Below are 22,500 nucleotides of genomic sequence, written 5' to 3'. Positions count from 1 at the left end.
ACAGCTGCCACTCAAACAGAAGCACAGGGACGTGTAACAAAATAACTTAGACATGTTAAATGAAGACAGAAAAATCGCCAATAATCCAACATGTACTATATAGGCCTCACACAAATAGAATAACCGTGGAATCTAAAGAGAAGATAATTAAAATGAATTAATATATACTTTTTTGATCCCGTGAGGGACATTCAGTTCTCTGCATTTAACTCAATTTTAACCGAATTAGTGAACACACAGCACACAGTGAACACACAGTGAGGTGAATCACACAACCCAGAGCAGTGAGCTGCCTGCCCAACCAGCGGCGCTCGGGGAGCAGTGAGGGGTTAGGTGCCTTGCTCAAGGGCACTTCAGCCGTGGTGGACTGGTCGGGGATCGAACCGGCAACCCTCCGGTTACAAGCCCGAAGCCCTAACCAGTACACCACGGCTGCCCCAGATGTATGACATACTGTATGTGTAACATGGTGACGTGTTTCAAAATGGAGACATTGATGATGGGCTAGGCCCAAAACGTTTGTTGTTCTTTGTTTGTTATGGCTCTCAGCTGCACACTGTTTTAACAGGTAACCACAGCAACCACAGCTGCCAATCAGAGAACATTAGAAAGAAGTCTAAACATAAAATGAAAATCTAAAGAGTCTGAACTTAAATACTTTCTATATGATTTAAGTGAAAATTACCAAAACATTTGTGGTAAACAAAGACATAAAAGAAAGGTTAACTATAGAGGCTTAACTCAAACAAAAGAAAAATGTAAAGCGAGCCTAAACTTGTTTGTATAAAATGAAGGTATACAAATCCCAGAGAGACAAAGGTCCTAGTTTTCACACCAAGAGAGACATGTTTTTTTTTTTTTTTAAGTATATATTTTGGGCGTTTTATGTCTTTATTGAGAGTGACAGGAAGTGAATGGGAGAGAGAGTGGGGGATGGGATCCGGCAAGGACCACGGGGCCGGGAATCGAACACGGGTCTCCGGCATGCAGAGCAGGTGCCCCAGCCAGTTGCACCACAGCTGAGGCAACGCTCAGAAGCATGTTTGAACGATTCTAATGAAGATAAAACCAAACATCTTTGAGTCAAATAAATACAAAAGGTAACAAGAGACAAACATAAAGAATAGGGAAATCTGTGGTTGTGTTAAATGAGGACATAAAAAAGAGGAACCAGAAGGTTTTATAAATGTGGTGAATGTTCAGTCCCGTCAGTTCCCCAAGACTTACAGTATTTTGCAAATTATTAGGGCCTGAGCACCGAGGTGCAGCCGCTGAAGCAGCAGCAGCACCGTAGGTGCAAGGCCCTATTGTTTTTGCTCAGATTATTATAATTAGGGCCCAAGCACCGAGGTGCGGCCACTGAAGCAGCAGCACCGTAGGTGCAAGGCCCTATTGTTTTTGCTCGGACTATTAGGGCTGCTTCAGCGGCCGCACCTCGGTGCTCGGGCCCTAATAATCTGCTAAATAAGTCTTGGGGAACTGACAGGACTGAATGTATGTATATGATATTTTTACTATGAATTATACTTTAGATAAATTGTGTGTTATATACTGTGTGTTGCATTGTGTCACTAGAGATGACAAACTGTTGGTTTAAAGCCGTATAGTCTGTACCATCTAGTGAGGTTGTGGAATTACATCCAACTAAGTACTGCTTTTGGAAATGTGTGAGAGAAGTACAGGGCATGCAAACAGAATAGGCCAGCTCTAGTGTCTGTGTCAGTTTACTAAAGCAGAGCTAAACTGTAACCAGAGCTGTGACTGTTATTTAGCAATCCAAAGTGACACAGACTTGCAATTGTGGGTTCTGAGATCAGATCAAGACCAACCTGACAGACAGTAACGTAGCTTCTGCTTAGCCATGAATCCTAAAAGACAGAAGAACTAGGAAATCTTAATTTTGGTGGAATCGGTGTATTTCTAAACTTTGCTGACGTTGAATTGTATTCATGGGTTCTCTTCATGCTGTTACAGTGTGCTTGCCCACAAGCGCCTCTGCTGGTGCTAGGTGGTATTGCAGTGCACACCCTGAAGGTCTGTATCAAAGCATCATTTCAGCAAATGCCATTAAATCATCGTTTACCAACCTTGGGCTTGGCACCCCATGGGTCAAATGGGGTCGCCTGAGATACTGGATATCTTACAATTGGCCAGTATATTATATTAAAATACACAAACATTAAATTAAGAAAGTATATGAAAAAAAAACATTATGTCCATTTAAGTAACTAATCGGACCCTTCATTACAATCTGGCTGCGTAAAAATAAACTTATATAGCCGGCATAAGATGTTTTATTGACATAATCATGCTTGAGTAACATTTCAAACAAATTAGCTTGCTAGGACAATTTGGGGCAAATCAAAGAACCACTCTTGACTACATGTCAAGACATGGCAGCCGTGATGTACTGGTTAGGGCTTCGGGCTTGTAACCGGAGGGTTGCCAGTTCGATCCCCGACCAACGCACCTAACCCCTCACTGCTCCCCGAGCGCTGCTGGTTGGGCAGGCAGCTCACTGCTCTGGGTTAGTGTGTGATTCACCTCACTGTGTGTGTGCTGTGTGTGCTCACTAATTCGGTTAAATTGGGTTAAATGCAGAGAAACTAATTTCCCTCACGGGATCAAACAAGTATATATTCTATTCTATTCTATGTTACAACCGAGATGTTGGAAATGATTGGAGTCACCAACACTTTTGTGACATCAATATAAGGGTCGCCTGTCTAAACAAGGTTGGGAACCCTGATGAATTGGAACTTGATACTGAGGTGTAGTTGGGTTTTCTTTGTTTCTGTTTCCCTCCTGTCAGTATATCTGCAGGTGATCTGGAGGTGTATCTGGGTCGGCAGAACCAGGAGGGCAGTAACCCAAACGAAGTGAAAAGGACGGTGAGCCAGATCATCACTCATCCCAGTTTCAACAGTTTCACCTTTGACAACGACATCGCTCTGCTTCATCTCAGTGCCCCAGTCACCTTCACCGACTACATCAGGGCTGTGTGTCTGGCTGCCAGTGGGAGTGTTGTCCTCAACGGTACTGACAGCTGGGTCACTGGCTGGGGAAATACTGCTGTTGGAGGTACGACCAAATGTCAACACAGATATTAATGTCATGCTCATAGACATCTATTATCTATTTCCTGTACCAACCAGTTTGAGACATTGTTGGCAGACTGTTGAGACTAGTTTAAATATATCAGTACATGTTTGTCTGCATTGTCTGCAGTAATCTAATATGACAATGCCAAGTAGCCAGGCATGCAGTAGTGACATGTGTGATTCTGGCAGGACATCCTACTGGTTTTGATGTCCACACTAATCAGTGTAACGCTCTAAGACTCTCATGTTGTTGGACCACTGCTGAAACACTGTTGGCAGACTGCTTGCACATCTCTGCTCCTGGATCCATACGTTGGAGTTAGGGAACTTGTACCTGACTATTTATTAATTTTATAAATGTATGTATCTGTCATAACTACTACTCCTACTACTCCTACTATATCCAAGGCAACAATGCATACTTTTTCAATACATGGATTTCTGGTGTGGTGAAACAGCGCCCCCTTCTGGTTACATTGTAAGAGTTCCTGATATAATTGAATGATTTGTAAAAGGGGGCAAGGGAATATGCAAGAATATACCCTTCCAGATATCATCATTATCATTGATAACAACCACTGCTTATTCAGTCAAGAGCATTAAGCTCCTTCAGAGTGCTCTTTATATGGTACGTTAGTAATTTCTTTTCAAAATGTTATGGTCTACCTGAACAAGATTCAAATGCTCTGTAGTCTGTTATGGTTATGCTACATTCCAGACAACTCAAAACTCAGTATAGATTGAGTGGCCCTGGATTTAGAAGTAGATACCCAGTCTTGAGTGTGTTGTAGTTGGGTAATGCTCTCTCTCCCAGTCCTGAGTGTGCTGTAGTTGGGTAATGCTCTCTCTCCCAGTCCTGAGTGTGTTGTAGTTGGGTAATGCTCTCTCTCCCAGTCTTGAGTGTGTTGTAGTTGGGTAATGCTCTCTCTCCCAGTCTTGAGTGTGTTGTAGTTGGGTAATGCTCTCTCTCCCAGTCTTGAGTGTGTTGTAGTTGGGTAATGCTCTCTCTCCCAGTCTTGAGTGTGCTGTAGTTGGGTAATGCTCTCTCTCCCAGTTCTGAGTGTGTTGTATTTTGGTAATGCTCTCTCTCCCAGTCTTGAGTGTGCTGTCTCCTTGTCACCCCCAGTTCCTCTTCCATCTCCTAAGACCTTAAAGGAAGTGGAGGTGCCTGTGGTTGAGAACACCCCGTGTCACTCTTTGTATGAAGCCGTGCCCTTCACAGTCACAGACAACATGATGTGTGCTGGAGAACCTGCAGGAGGCAGAGATTCATGTGAGGTAACACAAATATTCATCTTATTGTCATAGAACCGAGAGATCGGCCAAATGATTGTACAAAGAAGAGCATGTGAGAACACAACAGCTAATTCCATAATTACGATAAGAACGAAATTGTGATGTCCACAATGTTGAGTTTCACTTTCTTTGATATGCTTTAAGAATGTGAATTCCTTTATTTCCTTCTCAGTTAAGAAGAGAGGTATTCAAACGATCATGCTGACGTGGGGACGTTTGATTGTTGTTTTCAGGGAGACTCAGGAGGTCCACTGGTGAGCAAACAGGACTCTGTGTGGGTGCAGTCCGGTATTGTTGCTTTAGAAGGTTGTAAAGAACCCAATCGTCCCGGAGTCTACACCAGGGTGTCCCGTTACGAGAGCTGGATCACCTCTGAGATCAGCACCAATCAACCAGGCTTCGTCCAGTTCACTGGATCTCCTCCTCCAGTCACCTCCAGTGTTCCTCCTCTCACCACTCCTCCCTCTCCCACTATGTCTGAAGCACCAGCGCCCACCAGCACATCTATACCTCATGGTATGTTGTGTGTGTGTGTATGTGTGTGTGTGTGTGTGTGTGATTCATGGTACGTTGTGTGTGTGTGTGTGTGTGTGTGTGTGTGTGTGTGTGTGTGTGTGTGTGTGTGTGTGTGTGTGTGTGTGTGTGTGATTCATGGTACGTTGTGTGTGTGTGTGTGTGTGTGTGTGTGTGTGTGTGTGTGTGTGTGTGTGTGTGTGTGTGTGTGTGTGTGTGTGATTCATGGTACGTTGTGTGTGTGTGTGTGTGTGTGTGTGTGTGTGTGTGTGTGTGTGTGTGATTCATGGTACGTTGTGTGTGTGTGTGTGTGTGTGTGTGTGTGTGTGTGTGTGTGTGAGATTCATGGTACGTTGTGTGTGTGTGTGTGTGTGTGTGTGTGTGGTTCATGGTACGTTGTGTGTGTGTGTGTGTGTGTGTGTGTGTGTGTGTTTGTGTGTGTGTGTGTGTGTGTGTGTGTGATTCATCGTAGGTTGTGTGTGTGTATGCAGTGTTGTGCCTGAACACATTTATTGAGCGAAAGTTCATGAAGTCGTTCAGAATTTGGGTGAACTTGAGCTGAACGAATTGTATTTCTGCCTGATGAACGATACTGTGAACGCGTTCATTCAGGCAAAAAACACACTGTTGCTTTTTTGTCTATGCCAGATCGATGGGGAAGGGAACAATCTCACATTTATGTGTAAACTTTGAAGGCTACCTCAGTCACGTCATCTACGAATCTAAAACGGCACATCTGACATTTCAGTGTTAAACTAATGAAATAATTGCTGGCTGTGGCAACAATTTTAAAAGAGTAGGTCTATAGTTCGCAACATAATCAACTAGTTAATTTCTTGGAGCTGTGGAATTATGAACTACGAACTGAACAAGTTCATTTTAAAGTTTGTGAACTATGAACTGAACTAGTTAATGTAGAAAGTGAACTTTCCCAACACTGTGTGTATGTATGCATCATGGTTTACCATACACACTGTCGTATTTACCTGGTAGTATGAGTTTACCGTACGCACTGTCGTCTTTACCTGGTAGCGTGAGTTTACCGTACGCACTGTCGTCTTTACCTGGTAGCGTGAGTTTACCGTACGCACTGTCGTCTTTAGCTGGTAGCGTGAGTTTACCGTACGCACTGTGTCGTGTTTAGCTGTTAGCTTGAGATTACCGTATGCACTGTCGTCTTTAGCTGTTAGCTTGAGTTTACCATACGCACTGTCGTGTTTAGCTGTTAGCTTGAGTTTACTGTATGCACTGTCGTCTTTAGCTGTTAGCTTGAGTTTTTTGTTTTTGTTGTTCTGACCACTGACACGGACACATGGCTGCCATTGTTGTTTGTTTGTTTTCTCCAGGACGCTACTGTGTTTCCCGCCCAATCGACAACATTGCGTTTCCCATGGTGACGGTTATAGCCATAGTGAACAAACCCTCTGAATACAGTGACTTGGATCAGCTGACACAACTCATTGCCACAAAGGTACATCTGACCCTGCAGTCATACCCTCAGTTTGTACCGAACCTGTACCTCTTGAACTCCCCCATACTCTCATTTTGTACCAAACCTGTACCTCTTGAACTCCCCCATACTCTCATTTTGTACCAAACCTGTACCTCTTGAACTCCCCCATACTCTCATTTTGTACCAAACCTGTACCTCTTGAACTCCCCCATACCCTCATTTTGTACCAAACCTGTACCTCTTGAACTCCCCCATACTCTCATTTTGTACCAAACCTGTACCTCTTGAACTCCCCCATACCCTCATTTTGTACACCTCCCCCCCACACACACACACCTCGTCTCTACCTCACTATAGAGAGTACCTCACTTGCCAAGTGATGGATTACGCTTTCACACACACACACACACACACACACACACTTAATAGATTGTGCTTTCTTTTTCACCCAGATTGACAGTTCCTCAAAGGTTCATCATGTAGATCCATTATATCAGCTAACAAAATTTCTCCAAATTTCTCAGAGGTAAGTGTCACACAGTTCAGAGGTAGTGTGTGTGTAAGGTGTAAGCAAAAATCAACCTTTTATGTTTTTGAACTACCGTAACCCAATGATACTTAAACTGTCCCAGTTTAGGGCCCATTGATCCACTAACTGATATTGGCCGGGTTTCCCAAAATCGTTAAGAAGCTCTTAAGTGCTAAGAACTTCTTAGGAGCGTTGTAAGAATGTTATAAGAACGCTCCTAAGAAGTTCTTAGGACTTAAGAGCTTCTTAACGATTTTGGGAAACCCGGCCATTGTATGTGAAAGTTCTAACCACTGGGAACTACACTTCCCATAATACATCACTCATTACAATCATGGGGGTACAACAAAGACCCATAGAGTGGGGAGAAGTACTGCCCCATTTGTTGTGATTTCCCCTTGGGCATCAACAAAGTATCTATCTATCTATCTATCTATGTTTCTATCTATCTATCTATCTATCTATCTAATATCCAATGCTAGATTAGCTACTTCAGCCAACAATGTACTTAATTGGCTGCTGCCATCTTTAAAAATGGGTCACCATAGTTGCTTTAACATTCAGCTACATACAAAGCGATTTGGTGCCAAAAATTGCACACATATTATTCACTCCACATGAATTTACTTTGATTTCACAAACAGTATTTGTCTTGGAATGCAGTGATTTCTCTCTCAAAGCAAACATGTCAAGCTCTCTGTCTCTCTCTCTGTCTCTCTCTCTCTCAGCAATGACTCAGAGAGCATGTTGGAAGTAGAAGTACATCAGCTGTTCCTTCCGCCTGCAAATGGGGGCCTTCTTTGTTTCCCCGGCAACAGCACTGTTTTGAAAGCTCTGAAACAAGCACTCACACCACCGTTTGCCCAAGTTTCTTTCATCAATGTCACAGGTGACCAAACACACACATACACACACATACGGAAAGACACACACACACACACACACACACACACACACACACACACACACACACACACACACACAAATAATCATAATAATAATGCTGTTAGTCATAAATCAACTTTTTAAATCACTTCCCATAAGCAGCTTTCAACAATTAATATAAGAGACACACTAACCTTGTTTAGATTACTTAAAGGAACACTTCACCGTTTTTTTTTTTTTTTCATATTAAGCTATGCTATTCCCTTAACTAAGACGAATTGATACATACCTCTCACGTTTCAATGTGTGCACTCACTGGCTCTGATGTGCAGCGCAACTTTGATAGCACTCAGCTAGCCCAGTTCATTCATTAGGATTCAAACAGAGATGAAGTTAGAAGCGACCAAACACCTCCATGTTTTCCCTATTAAAATACAGTTACACAAGTAGTCACACGACCAAGTATAGTGAGACAAAATTAAACGTGGTGCATTTCTAAGCAGGTAAGAGGGATAACTATATTGTGTGGTGGAATAACAATTGGGAGCGCTTAGACTCGGCGCAGTAATATCCTCACTCCAAAGTGAAACTGAAAGTGCAGGAGTGAGGATATTACTGCGCCACACAATAAGTTTTGACTCTTTTTGACTCTTAAAAAAATGAACATTTCTCCTTTTCTGGCATTTCGTGACAGGAGAACCATGTCAACTTTGAATGCGGTTATCTTAGCGATAGTTTTTCAAATACCCTCGATATACATATCGTTGGAAAGTTAGTTTCTGGCCGTTCATGTGAGCACAATAATTTAATTTTTCAACTTTTACGACTGGTTTCGCCTTGCAGGATCACAAATAGAAATCTCAACTACAACGATATGAATAATATATCATTAACATAGGCTCCCCCTACACACAGTACATAATGTGAAGGAAGCTAAAGAAACGTTAGCTAAACCTTGTGAACATAGTGTGTATGAAAACTTTATAATAATAATAATAATATATACTTTTTTGATCCCGTGAGGGAAATTCGCTTCTCTGCATTTAACCCAATTTAACCAAATTAGTGAACACACACAGCACACACACAGTGAGGTGAATCACACACTAACCCAGAGCAGTGAGCTGCCTGCCCAACCAGCGGCGCTCGGGGAGCAGTGAGGGGTTAGGTGCCTTGCTCAAGGGCACTGACTTCAACCGTGGTGGACTGGTCGGGAATCGAACCGGCAACCCTCCGGTTACAAGCCCGAAGCCCTAACCAGTACACCACGGCTGCCCAAACACGGCTGCTATCTAGACCTTGTGAAGACTGACTCCATGCCTTTCGAGTGTGGGCAAACCCAGTTGTCATTTTTTATGTTGAGTGTTGTCGTCAGCTGCTGAATGTAACTAATAAAATCGAGTAATCTGTAAAGTAGCTAAGTTACTTTTTAAAGGAGTAATCAGTAATCAGTAATCGGATTACTTTTTCAAAGTAACTGTGGCAACACTGATCACCAGCACCTGCAGAAACAGATAGGGGAGAGAGAACACTACACCACCTAGGCACATCACGCCGTTCTGGAGGTGGCCTGGGTTACTCTGTAGGGCCCTCTGCTCTGGGTTGGGGAATGACTTGGTGAACACCCTCAAGGACCTCCGGTCTCCTTTCCCCCCTCAGACAGTCTCTGTGTTGCGGTGACCTTCGAAACTGACATCCAGTTTGAGGAGAACCTCCGTAGGCGCACCAGCCAAGAGTTCAAGACACTGGAACGGCGCATTGTTAGAGTGGCAAGTTGCATGCTCTTTTTCTTCAAATCATTTTTTGAAAATTATATTAGATAAATGTTAGATTATAATATGTTATTAGACAAATATTAGATTATACTATTTGTAATATGCTTGTATTTGTACATTGTTGACCAAAGGATTAGGTGCATTTCATTTTCAAAAGCTACAGTCATGTAAATCTAATTGTTATTTCTGCCTCCATCTTTCAGATTAATGACATTTCCATGACCAAATTTGGAATACTCTATAAAAGAACTGTTGTCATTGGATTCAGGTAAGATAACCATTCTATTAGAATGACAGATCAGACCCAGACTCAAACCAGATCAACACCAGACCCAAACCACATCAACATCAGACTCAAACCACATCAACACCAGACCCAAATCAGATCAGCGTCAAACTAAGACCAGATCAGACTAGACTTTATTGCTTGAAATTCGTCCTCACTTGGTGCAATGGAATTTTGATGCATTTGTTTGCAATGACAATAAAAAGGAATCTGAATCAAAATAATAACAGTGAAGTAATAATATTAATAGCCTTATTATAATAACGTATATGTATCGAGATCAGTTTTAATCAGTTCCTTATCAAATAAATGAAGAGGCTAAAAGCCTGATAAATGTGCCACACCGTGATAGCCTAATACAGAGAAGGCTTTTGTTAGAATACAGGTGAAGCAGTGTAAAAACAGCATCTTACCATGTTAAGCCCTTTGAAACAGACATACAGTCACTAACGCAAGCTGTTAGAATCTGCCATATTGGTTTTATACAACAAAAGAAATGAGTGACACATACACACCATCCAATAAGTAACAGTCTACATGATGAGGTCAGAAGTTGTATTAAATATGTATTGTTGTAATGGTAGCATAACTACATTGTTTAAACAATAACTACAATGTGTTATACATATTGTATATCAATGCATTTCTTGACTTTCAAATCACCCAAACTCTTGATTCTGTTTCTCAATATTGAAGAGTATTCAATGCATTCTAATCAATTGAAAATCAACTCTCGGAACTTTTTGAAGTTTGCATGAACCACTTGAGCTTATGCTTTTCGTTTTTGCTCGTTTTATGCTTGCATGTTTCTCTGCAGAGCTTCCCCTACAGCTTTAGCATGTATATTTTACAAAACTCCTCAATTGGTCAGTCTGCCGTGCCGTGTCATGAGACTTTACATGACACTGGACAATGGGTGCGTGCCCGAAGGTTCCTGAAATTGCAAGTGTGGTTCTACCGCTACAGACCACTAGGGCGGCCGAAAAAAAACATTGTCCGACCGGCAATGACTCATTTAATGATATATAACAGTGTGGAACGAATTGATTAACTGAAAAACGTTGCATAGTATACCTTTAACACATTTTGAACTCGCACTGTCGCAACCAACTCTCTCTCTCTCTTTAGGGCTCTGTGTAGAACATCCATGTCGTGTCCATTGTGATGTCATTGTGATGTAAGGTAAACGTCTTCACGTGTCACTTCCACTTTAGTCCGCGGCAAACGAGCAGAAGGACTAAACGAAACGTCGTCATGGGGACAAAGGTGGAGCTCCAAGAAGAGTTTGACCCTATCTCCACTTCCTCCTCGACCTCAGACTCCTCCCCTCAGATCCTGCGGAGCAGTGACGTCATCGAAACCCTGAGGACGGCTGCTGCCAATACGACCTTAGGCTTCACTATTGATGTAGCATCTTTTAACATCACGACAGGTAATACACACACACACACACACACAATACAACCTTAGGCTTCACTATTGATGTAGCATCTATTAACATCACGACAGGTAATACACACACACACACACACACACACACACACAATACAACCTTAGGCTTCACTATTGATGTAGCATCTATTAACATCACGACAGGTAATACACACACACACACACACACACACACACACACACACACACACACACACACACACACACACACACACACATTAAGCAAATTGTTATGGGTTGGCTTGCGGACTCTTATGACGGCCCCATCTTAATTCACATTTTTTTTGTTTCATGACGGGAATTAATTAATAACTGCACAATAGAAACTCAAAAATGTTTTCTTTCTAAAACAGTTTATTTGTGATTCTTTTGTGAACCCTGAATCATAGCAGACCAGGTAACACATTGTTGGTCAATACCTGTTAAGCAAACGCATCGCAAAGGCTACCCTGCCACAAGATAGTGATCATACGCCAAAGCAGAACCTGACGGGGAGCTAAACACTTTCCCACGTTTATTTCTTTATTTTCTGAAGTGGCAGGCACACACACATGCACACACACACACACACACACCTTGTGGAATAGGCTACCCTGCCACAAGATAGTGATGCCAAAGCAGAATCTGACGGGGAGCTAAACACTTTCCCACGTTTATTTCTTTATTTTCTTAAGTGGCAGGCACACACACATGCAAGTATCTAATGTATACACATACACGTATGCGCACACACCACATTAACTCGTTAGATTAATGATCACACACACATGTACACACATGGGTATTGAATATGTTTTTCTCTTTCTGTCTTAAGTGACCGTCGCTTCAAGAGCAGTGGCCTGTATGCAGAGCGCCGTCATGGCTGAGGGTCTGACTTTGATCTCTCTGCTCATCTCATGGACCTGGTTGGCATGCTGACCTACTGCTACAGGCAAACTTCCAGCAAAGTTCTGGCAACAATGACAAGTTTTCCACTAGCAGCAAATGTGTTTAACAGTCATTTGGCACCATATAATGGCTTGCATAATGGCAAACTTCTTTTTTTTTTTTTTTATGCCTTTAATTGGATAGGACAGTAGAGAGAGGATGACAGGAAGCGAGTGGGAGAGAGAGCAGGGGTGGGATCCGGAAAGGACCACGGGGCGGGAACCGAACCCGGGTCGCCGGCGTGCGGTGCAGGTGCCCCAGCCAGTTGCGCCACGGCTGGGGCCATAATGGCAAACTTCTAGTGAACTTCTGGTGACAAACCTAATATCCATGACATTGCTGTACATAACCATAACATAAACCCAACTGTATACTACAGGTGCACGGCGATGCCATTATTTACGTCAGCCAAGGAGGTATATGTTTTCATTGGGGAACGGCGTCTGTCTGTTAGCAAGATAACTCAAAAAGTGATGGATGGATTTCGATGAAATTTTCATGGAAGGTCAGAAATCACCCAAGAAAGAAAACAATTCAATTAAATTGGGAGTGATCCGTAATTCCGTCGGGATTCCGGAGGCATTTATGTATTTTGCTTAGTGGTGTAATGGCATGGTATGGCCACGTGGTGGCGATCTGAATAGTTTAGGTTCAAATGTATGACAACCTAGGAGAACAATGCAGGCAGAGGTCAGCACTCTCTGAGTGCTTTTCTAGTTTCTATCTGTATTCCGATGTGTAACCGTAAGTGGGCATGGTTTATACTTTTTTTAACAATTATATTTATTTGGGATTTCCTTTTGCACACCAGTACAGTTTTTAAATCAACATAATTCATGTTCATAGTTTACCAGTGCCACTGTTTTTTTCATGTATTCTGTAACTGAATAAAGTTAAACCATAAGTGGAGATAGTTTGCTTGAGTGTTATATTTTTTATTTATTCTGTAAGTGAGTAAAGTTAAACCATAAGTGGGTAAACAATAAAGTGAACAATAAAACAAACAGACTTGCAACGGTTGGGAACTAAACTTGGGTCGATAGATTGTCGTTATGTGCTCGATGTTCCCCCTCGCTCGCAGATATCAGATTAAAGAAACACAAGTCATCAGATGGATATGGTATATGGATCAGTTTAAAGAAACACAAGTCATCAGATGGCTATGGTATATGGATCAGATTAAAGGAACACAAGTCATCAGATGGCTATGGTATATGGATCAGATTAAAGAAACACAAGTCATAAGGTGGCTATGGTTTATGGATCAGTTTAAAGAAACACAAGTCATCAGGTGGCTATGGTATATGGATCAGATTAAAGGAACACAAGTCATCAGATGGCTATGGTATATGGATCAGATTAAAGAAGCACAGGTCAGCGAATAGATATGATATGTGGATCAGATTAAAGGACCACAAGTCATCAGATGGATATGGTATATGGATCAGATTAAATGACCACACAGGTCCGATTCAATACTGGGTCCTCATGAATACTTGGACTACAGCGGATGTATTGGGATGGCTATTGCATTACCACCCCCCTTCAAACCTGTTGAGGAGTGAACGATTTTCCTGGTTCCTTCTAGAATTCTACGCAAACAATCTGTAGTTTCAGTGTTCTGTATACAGTCTGTGGGGAAAATCCCTTGGGGTAAGTGGAACTCACGCATTACCGCCTCCTTTAAGTTAGCAACAGTAACCAGTCAGTTTTTTTAACAAAGAATATGAAGCTTTATTAAATCAGAACAGTATTGTATTGAATCAGCCAAAAAAATTGCAATCGGTGCATCTCCTCAGACTGTTTGAGATTGTAGTGTGTGAAATGAATGTCCCACACTGGGAATACTGCAGCTGAAGAAAAATCGGAATGAAAAATCCGATGAAAAATCGGAATCAGCCAAACAAATTGCAATCGGTGCATCTCTAGCTGCTGTTCAGGTTTGGCTCAACGGTACGTGAGAAATGTGTGAGGGAGGGCACCCTGTACTGGGGTGCGATCACAGCCAGGAGCCTCAGGAGCGCCTTGTGTTCAACAGCTGACACGGGCAAAGGGTCCTGGCAAATCATCTCACCCAAAGCTGCTGTAATTTGCTTGGCCGTTGGGTGGTCGTACCTGGATAGACTATCTCATTGTTGCTGACCCATCAACAATGAAGCCAATGGAACTGTCCCGAGTGGTCCCATAATGGCGGCGTGGTGTTCCAATTCCATTGTTGCAGAACGGCAACATTCTTTTACTGTCTTTTAGGCCCTGTTTACACGTATCTAGATATTTGAACAAACGCATACATTTGTATGCGTTTGGCCCTTTCGTTTACACGTAGACGGAGTTCTAACCCCCCCCAAACGGATATCTTTACAAACGCACTCCAAAGTGAAGATGTATCAAAACGATGACGCGTTCGATTGTGTCGTGTGTCAATTCCATTTCACGTGTGTGCAGCATCATGCTACACACCTGTCTGATATAGTGCGATTCATTTTTAAATATTTCGCATACTATTTCGTGCTCACCTCACGCAGATTCAGCAGCGACTGCCTGTTGACTTCTAAGTGAATTAATTAAGAGTTGTTTATGTAGCCAAGTAGTCTCACCCTGTGACACCAGCAACTAACTGGCGCCAAGCAACATAACGTAGGCTAACCGTAACCAGCATGCCAGCAAATCTTGCGAACATATGCGTACTCTATGGATTATAACATGTTGGATTAAGTCATTCATTTCCAAACCTAGAGGATTTTACAAGTATTAATATAAGGTAGGCTGTGTGTTTGCTATTCTGGCCGCTGTGCATGATTAATTACAGTGTCTGAGAAGTAGCAACTAGCACGTTATAAATTGATATAAGTTTTGTCTATGGGTCTCGTCAGTTTTGCCACGACAGAGTAATAATGCAGTTTGCATTGAAACGCGCTGTGTTTGCTCTGCTACCTTTCTGCTAACACTTTCATACAGTCCCCTCTCGACCTTTTCAGTTTGATGGCCTTATGTGCAAACTAACACAAGCTGGGACATGACATTGTCCGTGAACACAACTGGATACCGCACTTAGCCTAGCCGACATCACGGCATAGCTATAGGCTATTCCTTTATTAAAATGTAGTCTATGAATAAAATTATTATTGATTGGATGTAAGATCGCAGGATATGTGGACACAAGGCATTCTGAGCCACCTGTTCACTAAGCCATTTTTACTAAAATCACAATACAGCTCTGATGTTTTACAGTCATGGGTGTGTTCTTCTAACATCCACCGCATAGCCATTATTGACGTGGGTGTAAATGCTGGTGTTGAAATAAAGTTTTGATTTATTTTAGCCACGTTGCCCTTACTTCGGTTTTCAGTGTAGCCTTCCGTAGATTTTAAATTGACCCCAAATCTGCTAAATCTCTCGGATATTCTATTGAACTTTGACAGGGAATGGGATGCTGTTGGCCTGGCATGCAACGCCGATTTGCACACAGACAGTAGCCGACCATGAAGTGTTAGTGGCAGATTTTTGTACATTTAAATGTTTAACTTAGGATGACTGCATGACATATAGGGTTTTCCCCCCATCGCTTTAGGCGCGGCCTTGACAGTAGCCTACAACACCTCCCGCATTGAATACGTCCCCGGAAAATAAATAAATAGACAGCAAAGACCAAAGACAGCAGTTTTCATTGATATAAGTCCATTCTTCTCTGTCTCATTATTCGCGGACTAAGTGGAGCTAAATTAAGTTATTATTTTGCTGTCACTTCGTCTGTTTTATGGCCTAGAATGTTGTATTTGGTATCTATGGCTAGATCTAGCTCTCCTCTTTTATCTGACATGCAAGCCTTATCTTTTTGACAGAGAAGTAGCCTAACAGAGAAGAATGGGTGTGTTTTTTGACGCACTTTGCGTCCGTCGGGCTTATAGGGTCCGTTAAATTGACTTGAAACAGGATTTGTAAACTGTCGGAATGGGGGTAGGCTACTAAAATGTGTATTGGCAGCATGTCGAAAATAGAGGCATGTTTAAATGGAAGCATGTCGTAGAGGTGGCATGTCTGAGTGGCAGCATGTAACCGAATCAACAGTGAACAAAATCTAGCAAGTAGATCTTTTTAAATGTGGGACTCAGCGCTCAACGCCAAGGCCCGCCTTACGTTGCTTCTCATTGGTTTATATTGCGTTTTGGCTTCCGTGGTTGGTTAGATTTAGGCACAAAAGACTGATGGATTCGTTATTGCGGTCAGTCAATCAGAGTTGCTCGAACTACGGCAAGGCAAGACAAGGACCAAAGTTTATTATCCTGAAAATAATACTGAAAGGGGAAAATAAGTGTGAGAAATGTATGGCGTGTTGTGTGAGAATGGGTCAAATTGCGTGACTGTCACGCTCAGCCCTGATATAACCTAACTGACCGTTCATCTCCATCTCATATTAGTTCTTTCATACTGTGTCGTCCATTCCAACACGTTGTCAATTTGGCCAAACTGATTAACTAATACACTGGTAAACTAGCGTCTTTCCTCACCTGCCATGAACTGAAAGGGGGTAGGGCAAGGCACGCAGATGTAGCCTAGAAGTAGACGTCATTCTGTAAACATTCGTATTTGGAATAGTTTTGCATTCCAGTGTGTATGGATATATGTTTTAATCGAATGCCGTGTAAACGCGATTATTAAAACAAACGCATATCAAAATATCCGTTTTTTTCAAACTCTAGACACGTGTAAACAAGGTCTTACTGTCTATGCATTCCTATGGCAAGTGGTCCCATAATGGCCGCCCCCATGTAGGCTTCAGAATTTTGACGTAGATGCTCTATCCAGGTATTCTTTATAGATCAGTGGGTGGTGTATGGCCCTGCGCCGGCGGAGTCTTGGGCAGAGCGGAGTGCTTGCATTGTAAATGGTTATGCATGGGGGTCGTCGAGAGCTTTCTCTTGTCTCTGCCTCGGCCGATGATGGCCTTGCATAACTTGCAGATAGCTTTAGTCGGATCCGCTGAGCTGACCGTGAAGTGATGCCAGACAATACTGGTTATCGGTCGCCTCTTCCTTACAGGGGGTGGTGCCGCCAAGTCCATTGCTGGGTCCTAAAGGGAGTGATTTTTTTTTTTTAATCAATATTACATATGCAAAGACTACACAGAAGGAGACTACTGTTGCAACTCACGACTCATACTTTTTAATGTTATACTTCTGGATCGGACTGAAAAACCTATATTATCAATTTTGCCTTGAAACGGCTCTGTTAGGGATTCATCCTTGACATTGTTAAAGAGCTTTGAGAAGATATTGTAATTGTTCTGGGGATCAGGTAGCCTGGACCTGTCCTCTCAGAGAGATACTAGGAACACCAACATTCAACATTTTCATCGGTTGGCATATTACTTGCCCAATCAGTGACGAGAGGGGATAATTCTATATAGTTTTGTCATTGAAAATGACTGTGGTAAACGGTAGTAGCAACACTTCAAAAGTGATCATCAATCATCAAAAATGGCAGTTGGAAGAATTGTGTACATTTATGTACAGCAAAAGCAGGCTCACATAGATTGTTTCCTGATTGCCGATACATTTTTTTGGCAGAATGTTAAGTATTGTAAAAGTATTGTAAGAAATGTCGGAAATCCCTGACCAATATGATTGGTTAAGCTGGACCATTATTTTCAAAACCACCTCTCACCATGCCAGGTTTCGCAATCGTGAATGCCCCGACTCTAACCACAAAGTGACTGAGAATATGGCTGTTGTCTACCCATCTTATGCCCGGTCCGCTGGCAAAAGCCGACATGTGCAAATGTTGTGCCAATCACATGGTGGCACTGGCGCGAGCGTAGTCAACATTTTGCGACAGTGTGTATTATTGTGATCTAGCAGTTTGAGCGCCAAATAAAGTTGGTGTCATGAAGCTTTGAGCATGCACGGTTCTACCTAAAATAACTGTCCGAAACATGTTACCAAGATGGCCGTCAAAGGGCTTTCCTAGAAAGGACTTTGCTTTCGCTCTCTATCGCTAACGTTAATTGATAGAAATGTTGTGGTCATACAGATGGTTTCAGTTTGGTGATGCTATCGATTCTAAACAGAGTAGACATAAACTATGTGGGATTACCACACCATATTATAATTAAGAATTTTCAGACGGGTCTTGAAAAATCGGATAAAAGCCTTACAGGCCAAAACATATTTTGTTTAGTAACACAAGGAGCCTAGCCTGGGTGTTCCCATACTGCCTTGCGCGGTGATTTCTTTCACGCTGCTAAGGCAGTCTGGAAACTAACGCCCCCATTTTCGCCTGATGTTGGTGGCCAATCACAGAACAGGGGAGAAAGCAAGACCATGATGAGCTATGCAGAGACGCATTTGATAGACATCCGTGGTGCCCAATGAACGGATCTGGGCCTTTTTTCAAATACGAGAAAATGAACGTCTGGTTGCCAGACCACATCTCATTTGAGAAGTGGTGGGCGCTAGCCAGGCTACAGGGAGCCAGAGTGTGGCACTTTTTGATGATATATTATGATATAATACCATACTACCATTATCCAGAAAAATAAGAGAAGTCGCACACAAAAGCTGAATTATAAGAACTTGTATTAATAACATAAACTGAAACATATATAATGAGCCAAAGACAGAAAAATGTTTTGGTTTATGTTAATAATACAAGTTCTTATAATTCAGCTTTGGTGTGCGACTTCTCTTCTTTTTCTGGATTTACAAAGCAAGCAAGACAAAGGTGCGGACGCCACTTTTACTAACATACTACCATTATCACAACTATCATTCAGGTGTAAATCCAAAACCCAGTACCTGCAGCAGGTAAGCTTGAATGGCTCCAGAGGAAGTCCTGGTCTGGTCTATTCTGGACTTTCCTCTCTTTCTTGTCTTCACTGCAAGAACAGAATAGAATAGATTGTATCCTTTTTTGATTCTGTGAGGGAAATTCAGTCTCTACATTTAACCCAATTTAACCGAATTAGTGAACACATACAGCACACAGTGAGGTGAATTACACACTAACCCAGAGCAGTGAACTGCCTGCCCAACCAGAGGTGCTCGGGGAGCAGTGAGGGGTTAGGTGCCTTGCTCAAGGGCACTTCAGCTGTGGACTGGTTGGGGATCGAACCGGCAACCCTCCAGTTACAAGCCTGAAGCCCTAACCAGTAGGCCACGGTTGCCCCAGAACAGGAGAGAGAGACACATATGTATCCAGGACACTATGCACCCAGATAAAGATATTTCAGTTAGTCTATTAGCTGGTTTCATTCTCATTGAGCTCAATGCAATGCAATGTAGGCGTTCCAATATTTATGACCCCTGTATTTTAAGGCAAACATTTATTTATTTACGATACATTATTCATTCACAAAGAAAATTGATGTCCTTAAAGGTTGAATATTTCCTATTTTTTTCATTAAAAAATGATTTTATATTGTCAACTTTAGGGTATTAGTGTTCCAATACTTTTTGAGTTGACTGTACATTTAAAAATTTAGTAAGAATAGGCCTTTCCATGTGGTTAAATTATATCAACTATTTTTTCGTTGAATTTACATAAAATGTGCAATACATTGATCTGTATCATTATTGTGATGTGAGATGACCTGTGGCCTTGATTAATCGCTACATAAACGGAAGTTGGTGTTTGTTATTGAATTTACATTCAAACGTTCTCAATGGTGTTGAAGATCATCGTGTTCAAAAACTGGAGAGGGGTAATGTTTTTCAGGCACTCTATTTTGAGGTTATGAAAATGTGTCTGTGGAATGTTATAGGCTGTGGACATACTATGCAGAAAACACCTCACCTGCACGACTGTAGTCTGTATACTCTTCGTCATCATCATCGTCGTCAGTGTCACCATCATCTTCATAATCTTCGTCGTCGTCGTCGTCGTCGAAGACGACAGTGTCGCCATCATCTTCATAATCATCATCATCAGTTGCAGGAGCCACCAGACCTTCAGACGAGACCAGCGAAGTCTGAGAGTGAAACGAGACTACTAACATCAACACCTTAGTGTAATCTCAACTGGGTGAAACGAGACTACTCACATCATCAGTATAATCTCAATTGGGTGAAACGAGACTACTAACATCAACACCTTAGTGTAATCTCAACTGGGTGAAACGAGACTACTCACATCATCAGTATAATCTCAATTGGGTGAAACGAGACTACTCACGTCAACACCTAGTGTAATCTCAATTGGGTGAAACGAGACTACTCATATCATCAGCATAATCTCAACTGGGTGAATCGAGACTACTAACATCAACACCTTAGTGTAATCTCAACTGGGTGAAACGAGACTACTCATATCATCAGTATAATCTCAATTGGGTGAAACGAGACTACTCACGTCAACATCTTAGTGTAATCTCAATTGGGTGAAACGAGACTACTCACATCATCAGTATAATCTCAACCGGGTGAAACAAGACTACTCACATCATCAGTATAATCTCAATTGGGTGAAACGAGACTACTCACATCAACACCTTAGTGTAATCTCAATTGGGTGAAACAAGACTACTCACGTCTTCAGTATAATCTCAATTGGGTGAAACGAGACTACTCACATCATCAGTATAATCTCAACTGGGTGAAAGGAGACTACTCACATCATCAGTATAATCTCAATTGGGTGAAACAAGACTACTCACATCATCAGTATAATCTCAATTGGGTGAAACGAGACTACTCACGTCAACACCTTAGTGTAATCTCAATTGGGTGAAACGAGACTACTCACATCATCAGCATAATCTCAACTGGGTGAAATGAGACTACTAACATCAACACCTTAATGTAATCTCAACTGGGTGAAACGACACTACTCACATCAACACCTTAGTGTAATCTCAATTGTGTGAAACGAGACTACTCACATCATCAGTATAATCTCAACTGGGTGAAACGAGACTACTCACATCAACACCTTAGTGTAATCTCAATTGGGTGAAACAAGACTGCTCACGTCTTCAGTATAATCTCAATTGTGTGAAACGAGACTACTCACATCATCAGTGTATTCTCAATCGGGTGGAACGAGACTACTCACGTCAACACCTTAGTGTAATCTCAACTGGGTAAAACGAGACTACTCACATCATCAGTATAATCTCAACTGGGTGAAACGAGACTACTTACGTCAACACCTTAGTGTAATCTCAAGTAGGTGAAACGAGACTACACACGTCAACACCTTAGTGTAATCTCAACTGGGTGAAACGAGACTACTCACATCAACACCTTAGTGTAATATCAACTGGGTGATACGAGACTACTCACATCATTAGTGTAATATCAACTGGGTGAAATGAGACTACTTACATCATTAGTGTAATCTCAACTGGGTGAAACGAGACTACTCACATCATTAGTGTAATCTCAATTGGGTGAAACGAGACTTTACTCACATCATCAGTATAATCTCACCTGGGGGAAATGAGACTACTCACGTCAACACCTCAGTGTAATCTCAATTGGGGGCTAAATCCCCCGGAGCCTCAATATACACTTTATGGGATAGGGACATATTTAGTACAGATCTTTTTTTTTACTTTTTTTAATCGCCCCACATAGGCACTTGACCTGAAAAGCTAATTGCAAAAGGGCCAGCACTCCCGGTACCTGGGTCAGTTTGGGTTTTGAAGAGGAGCTCTGTTCCGCTTTGTGGTCAGCTCCCTCTACAGGAGAGAAGACAGAAGACACTTACACATGTTTGCATATACAGCACATCAACCTATCTGCACTTTGGTACATTAGCGAGGATGCGCCGATATTTTACAGAGGTCATAGGGCCCATGCACAGCTTCTCTGTGACTAACGTGCTTAATGTGAATAACGTGTGTAATGCGAATCACGTGTGTAATGCAAATAACGTGTCTAATGTGACTAACGTGCTTAATGTGACTAACGTGTGTAATGTGACTTGCGTGCTTAATGTGACTAACGTGTGTAATGTGACTAACATGCTTAATGTGACTAACATGTGTAATGTGACTAACGTGTGTAATGTGACTAACGTGCTTAATGTGACTAACGTGTGTAATGCGACTAACGACCATAATGTGACTAACGTGTGTAATGTGACTAATGCCCTCAATGTGACTAAAGTGTATAATGTGATTAACGTGTGTACAGTTTGCGGCACTAGAGAGAAACTTGCAAACTATAAAACGACAGATGTACCGACCTATCGCCGTTCAGGTCTGCATATTGAGCAGCAGGAGCTGTTTCGTTTGTACCATGTACCGTTGCAGTGTGTCTGTGCGCATGTGTTTACAGGGGCTG

General features: G+C 42.0%; 2 protein-coding genes across 2 annotated transcripts in view; one reads left to right on the top strand and one right to left on the bottom strand.

The window, feature by feature from the left end:
* LOC134081328 (acrosin-like) overlaps positions 1 to 13,126 on the top strand; it is a 14,907-nt gene extending 1,781 nt beyond the window's left edge. The window contains exons 4-13 of the mRNA XM_062537552.1: positions 2,813 to 3,081; positions 4,228 to 4,379; positions 4,631 to 4,913; positions 6,257 to 6,381; positions 6,816 to 6,889; positions 7,621 to 7,781; positions 9,437 to 9,546; positions 9,756 to 9,820; positions 11,053 to 11,270; positions 12,105 to 13,126. Of these exons, the coding sequence (XP_062393536.1) occupies positions 2,813 to 3,081; positions 4,228 to 4,379; positions 4,631 to 4,913; positions 6,257 to 6,381; positions 6,816 to 6,889; positions 7,621 to 7,781; positions 9,437 to 9,546; positions 9,756 to 9,820; positions 11,053 to 11,270; positions 12,105 to 12,208 (1,561 nt within the window). The 3' untranslated portion in view covers positions 12,209 to 13,126. The remainder of the gene's footprint in view (positions 1 to 2,812; positions 3,082 to 4,227; positions 4,380 to 4,630; positions 4,914 to 6,256; positions 6,382 to 6,815; positions 6,890 to 7,620; positions 7,782 to 9,436; positions 9,547 to 9,755; positions 9,821 to 11,052; positions 11,271 to 12,104) is intronic.
* A 3,181-nt stretch (positions 13,127 to 16,307) lies between these two features.
* LOC134082004 (kinesin-related protein 4-like) overlaps positions 16,308 to 22,500 on the bottom strand; it is a 10,313-nt gene continuing 4,120 nt past the window's right edge. The window contains exons 7-10 of the mRNA XM_062537638.1: positions 21,838 to 21,893; positions 20,009 to 20,183; positions 19,012 to 19,091; positions 16,308 to 17,288 (exon numbers count right to left, since the gene is read on the bottom strand). Of these exons, the coding sequence (XP_062393622.1) occupies positions 17,031 to 17,288; positions 19,012 to 19,091; positions 20,009 to 20,183; positions 21,838 to 21,893 (569 nt within the window). The 3' untranslated portion in view covers positions 16,308 to 17,030. The remainder of the gene's footprint in view (positions 17,289 to 19,011; positions 19,092 to 20,008; positions 20,184 to 21,837; positions 21,894 to 22,500) is intronic.

This window comes from Sardina pilchardus, chromosome 1 (assembly GCF_963854185.1).
Source record: "Sardina pilchardus chromosome 1, fSarPil1.1, whole genome shotgun sequence".
Lineage (NCBI taxonomy): Eukaryota > Metazoa > Chordata > Actinopteri > Clupeiformes > Clupeidae > Sardina > Sardina pilchardus.
The sequence above is the reverse complement of the archived record's forward strand: the minus strand, read 5'-3'. Positions and strand labels throughout refer to the sequence as shown.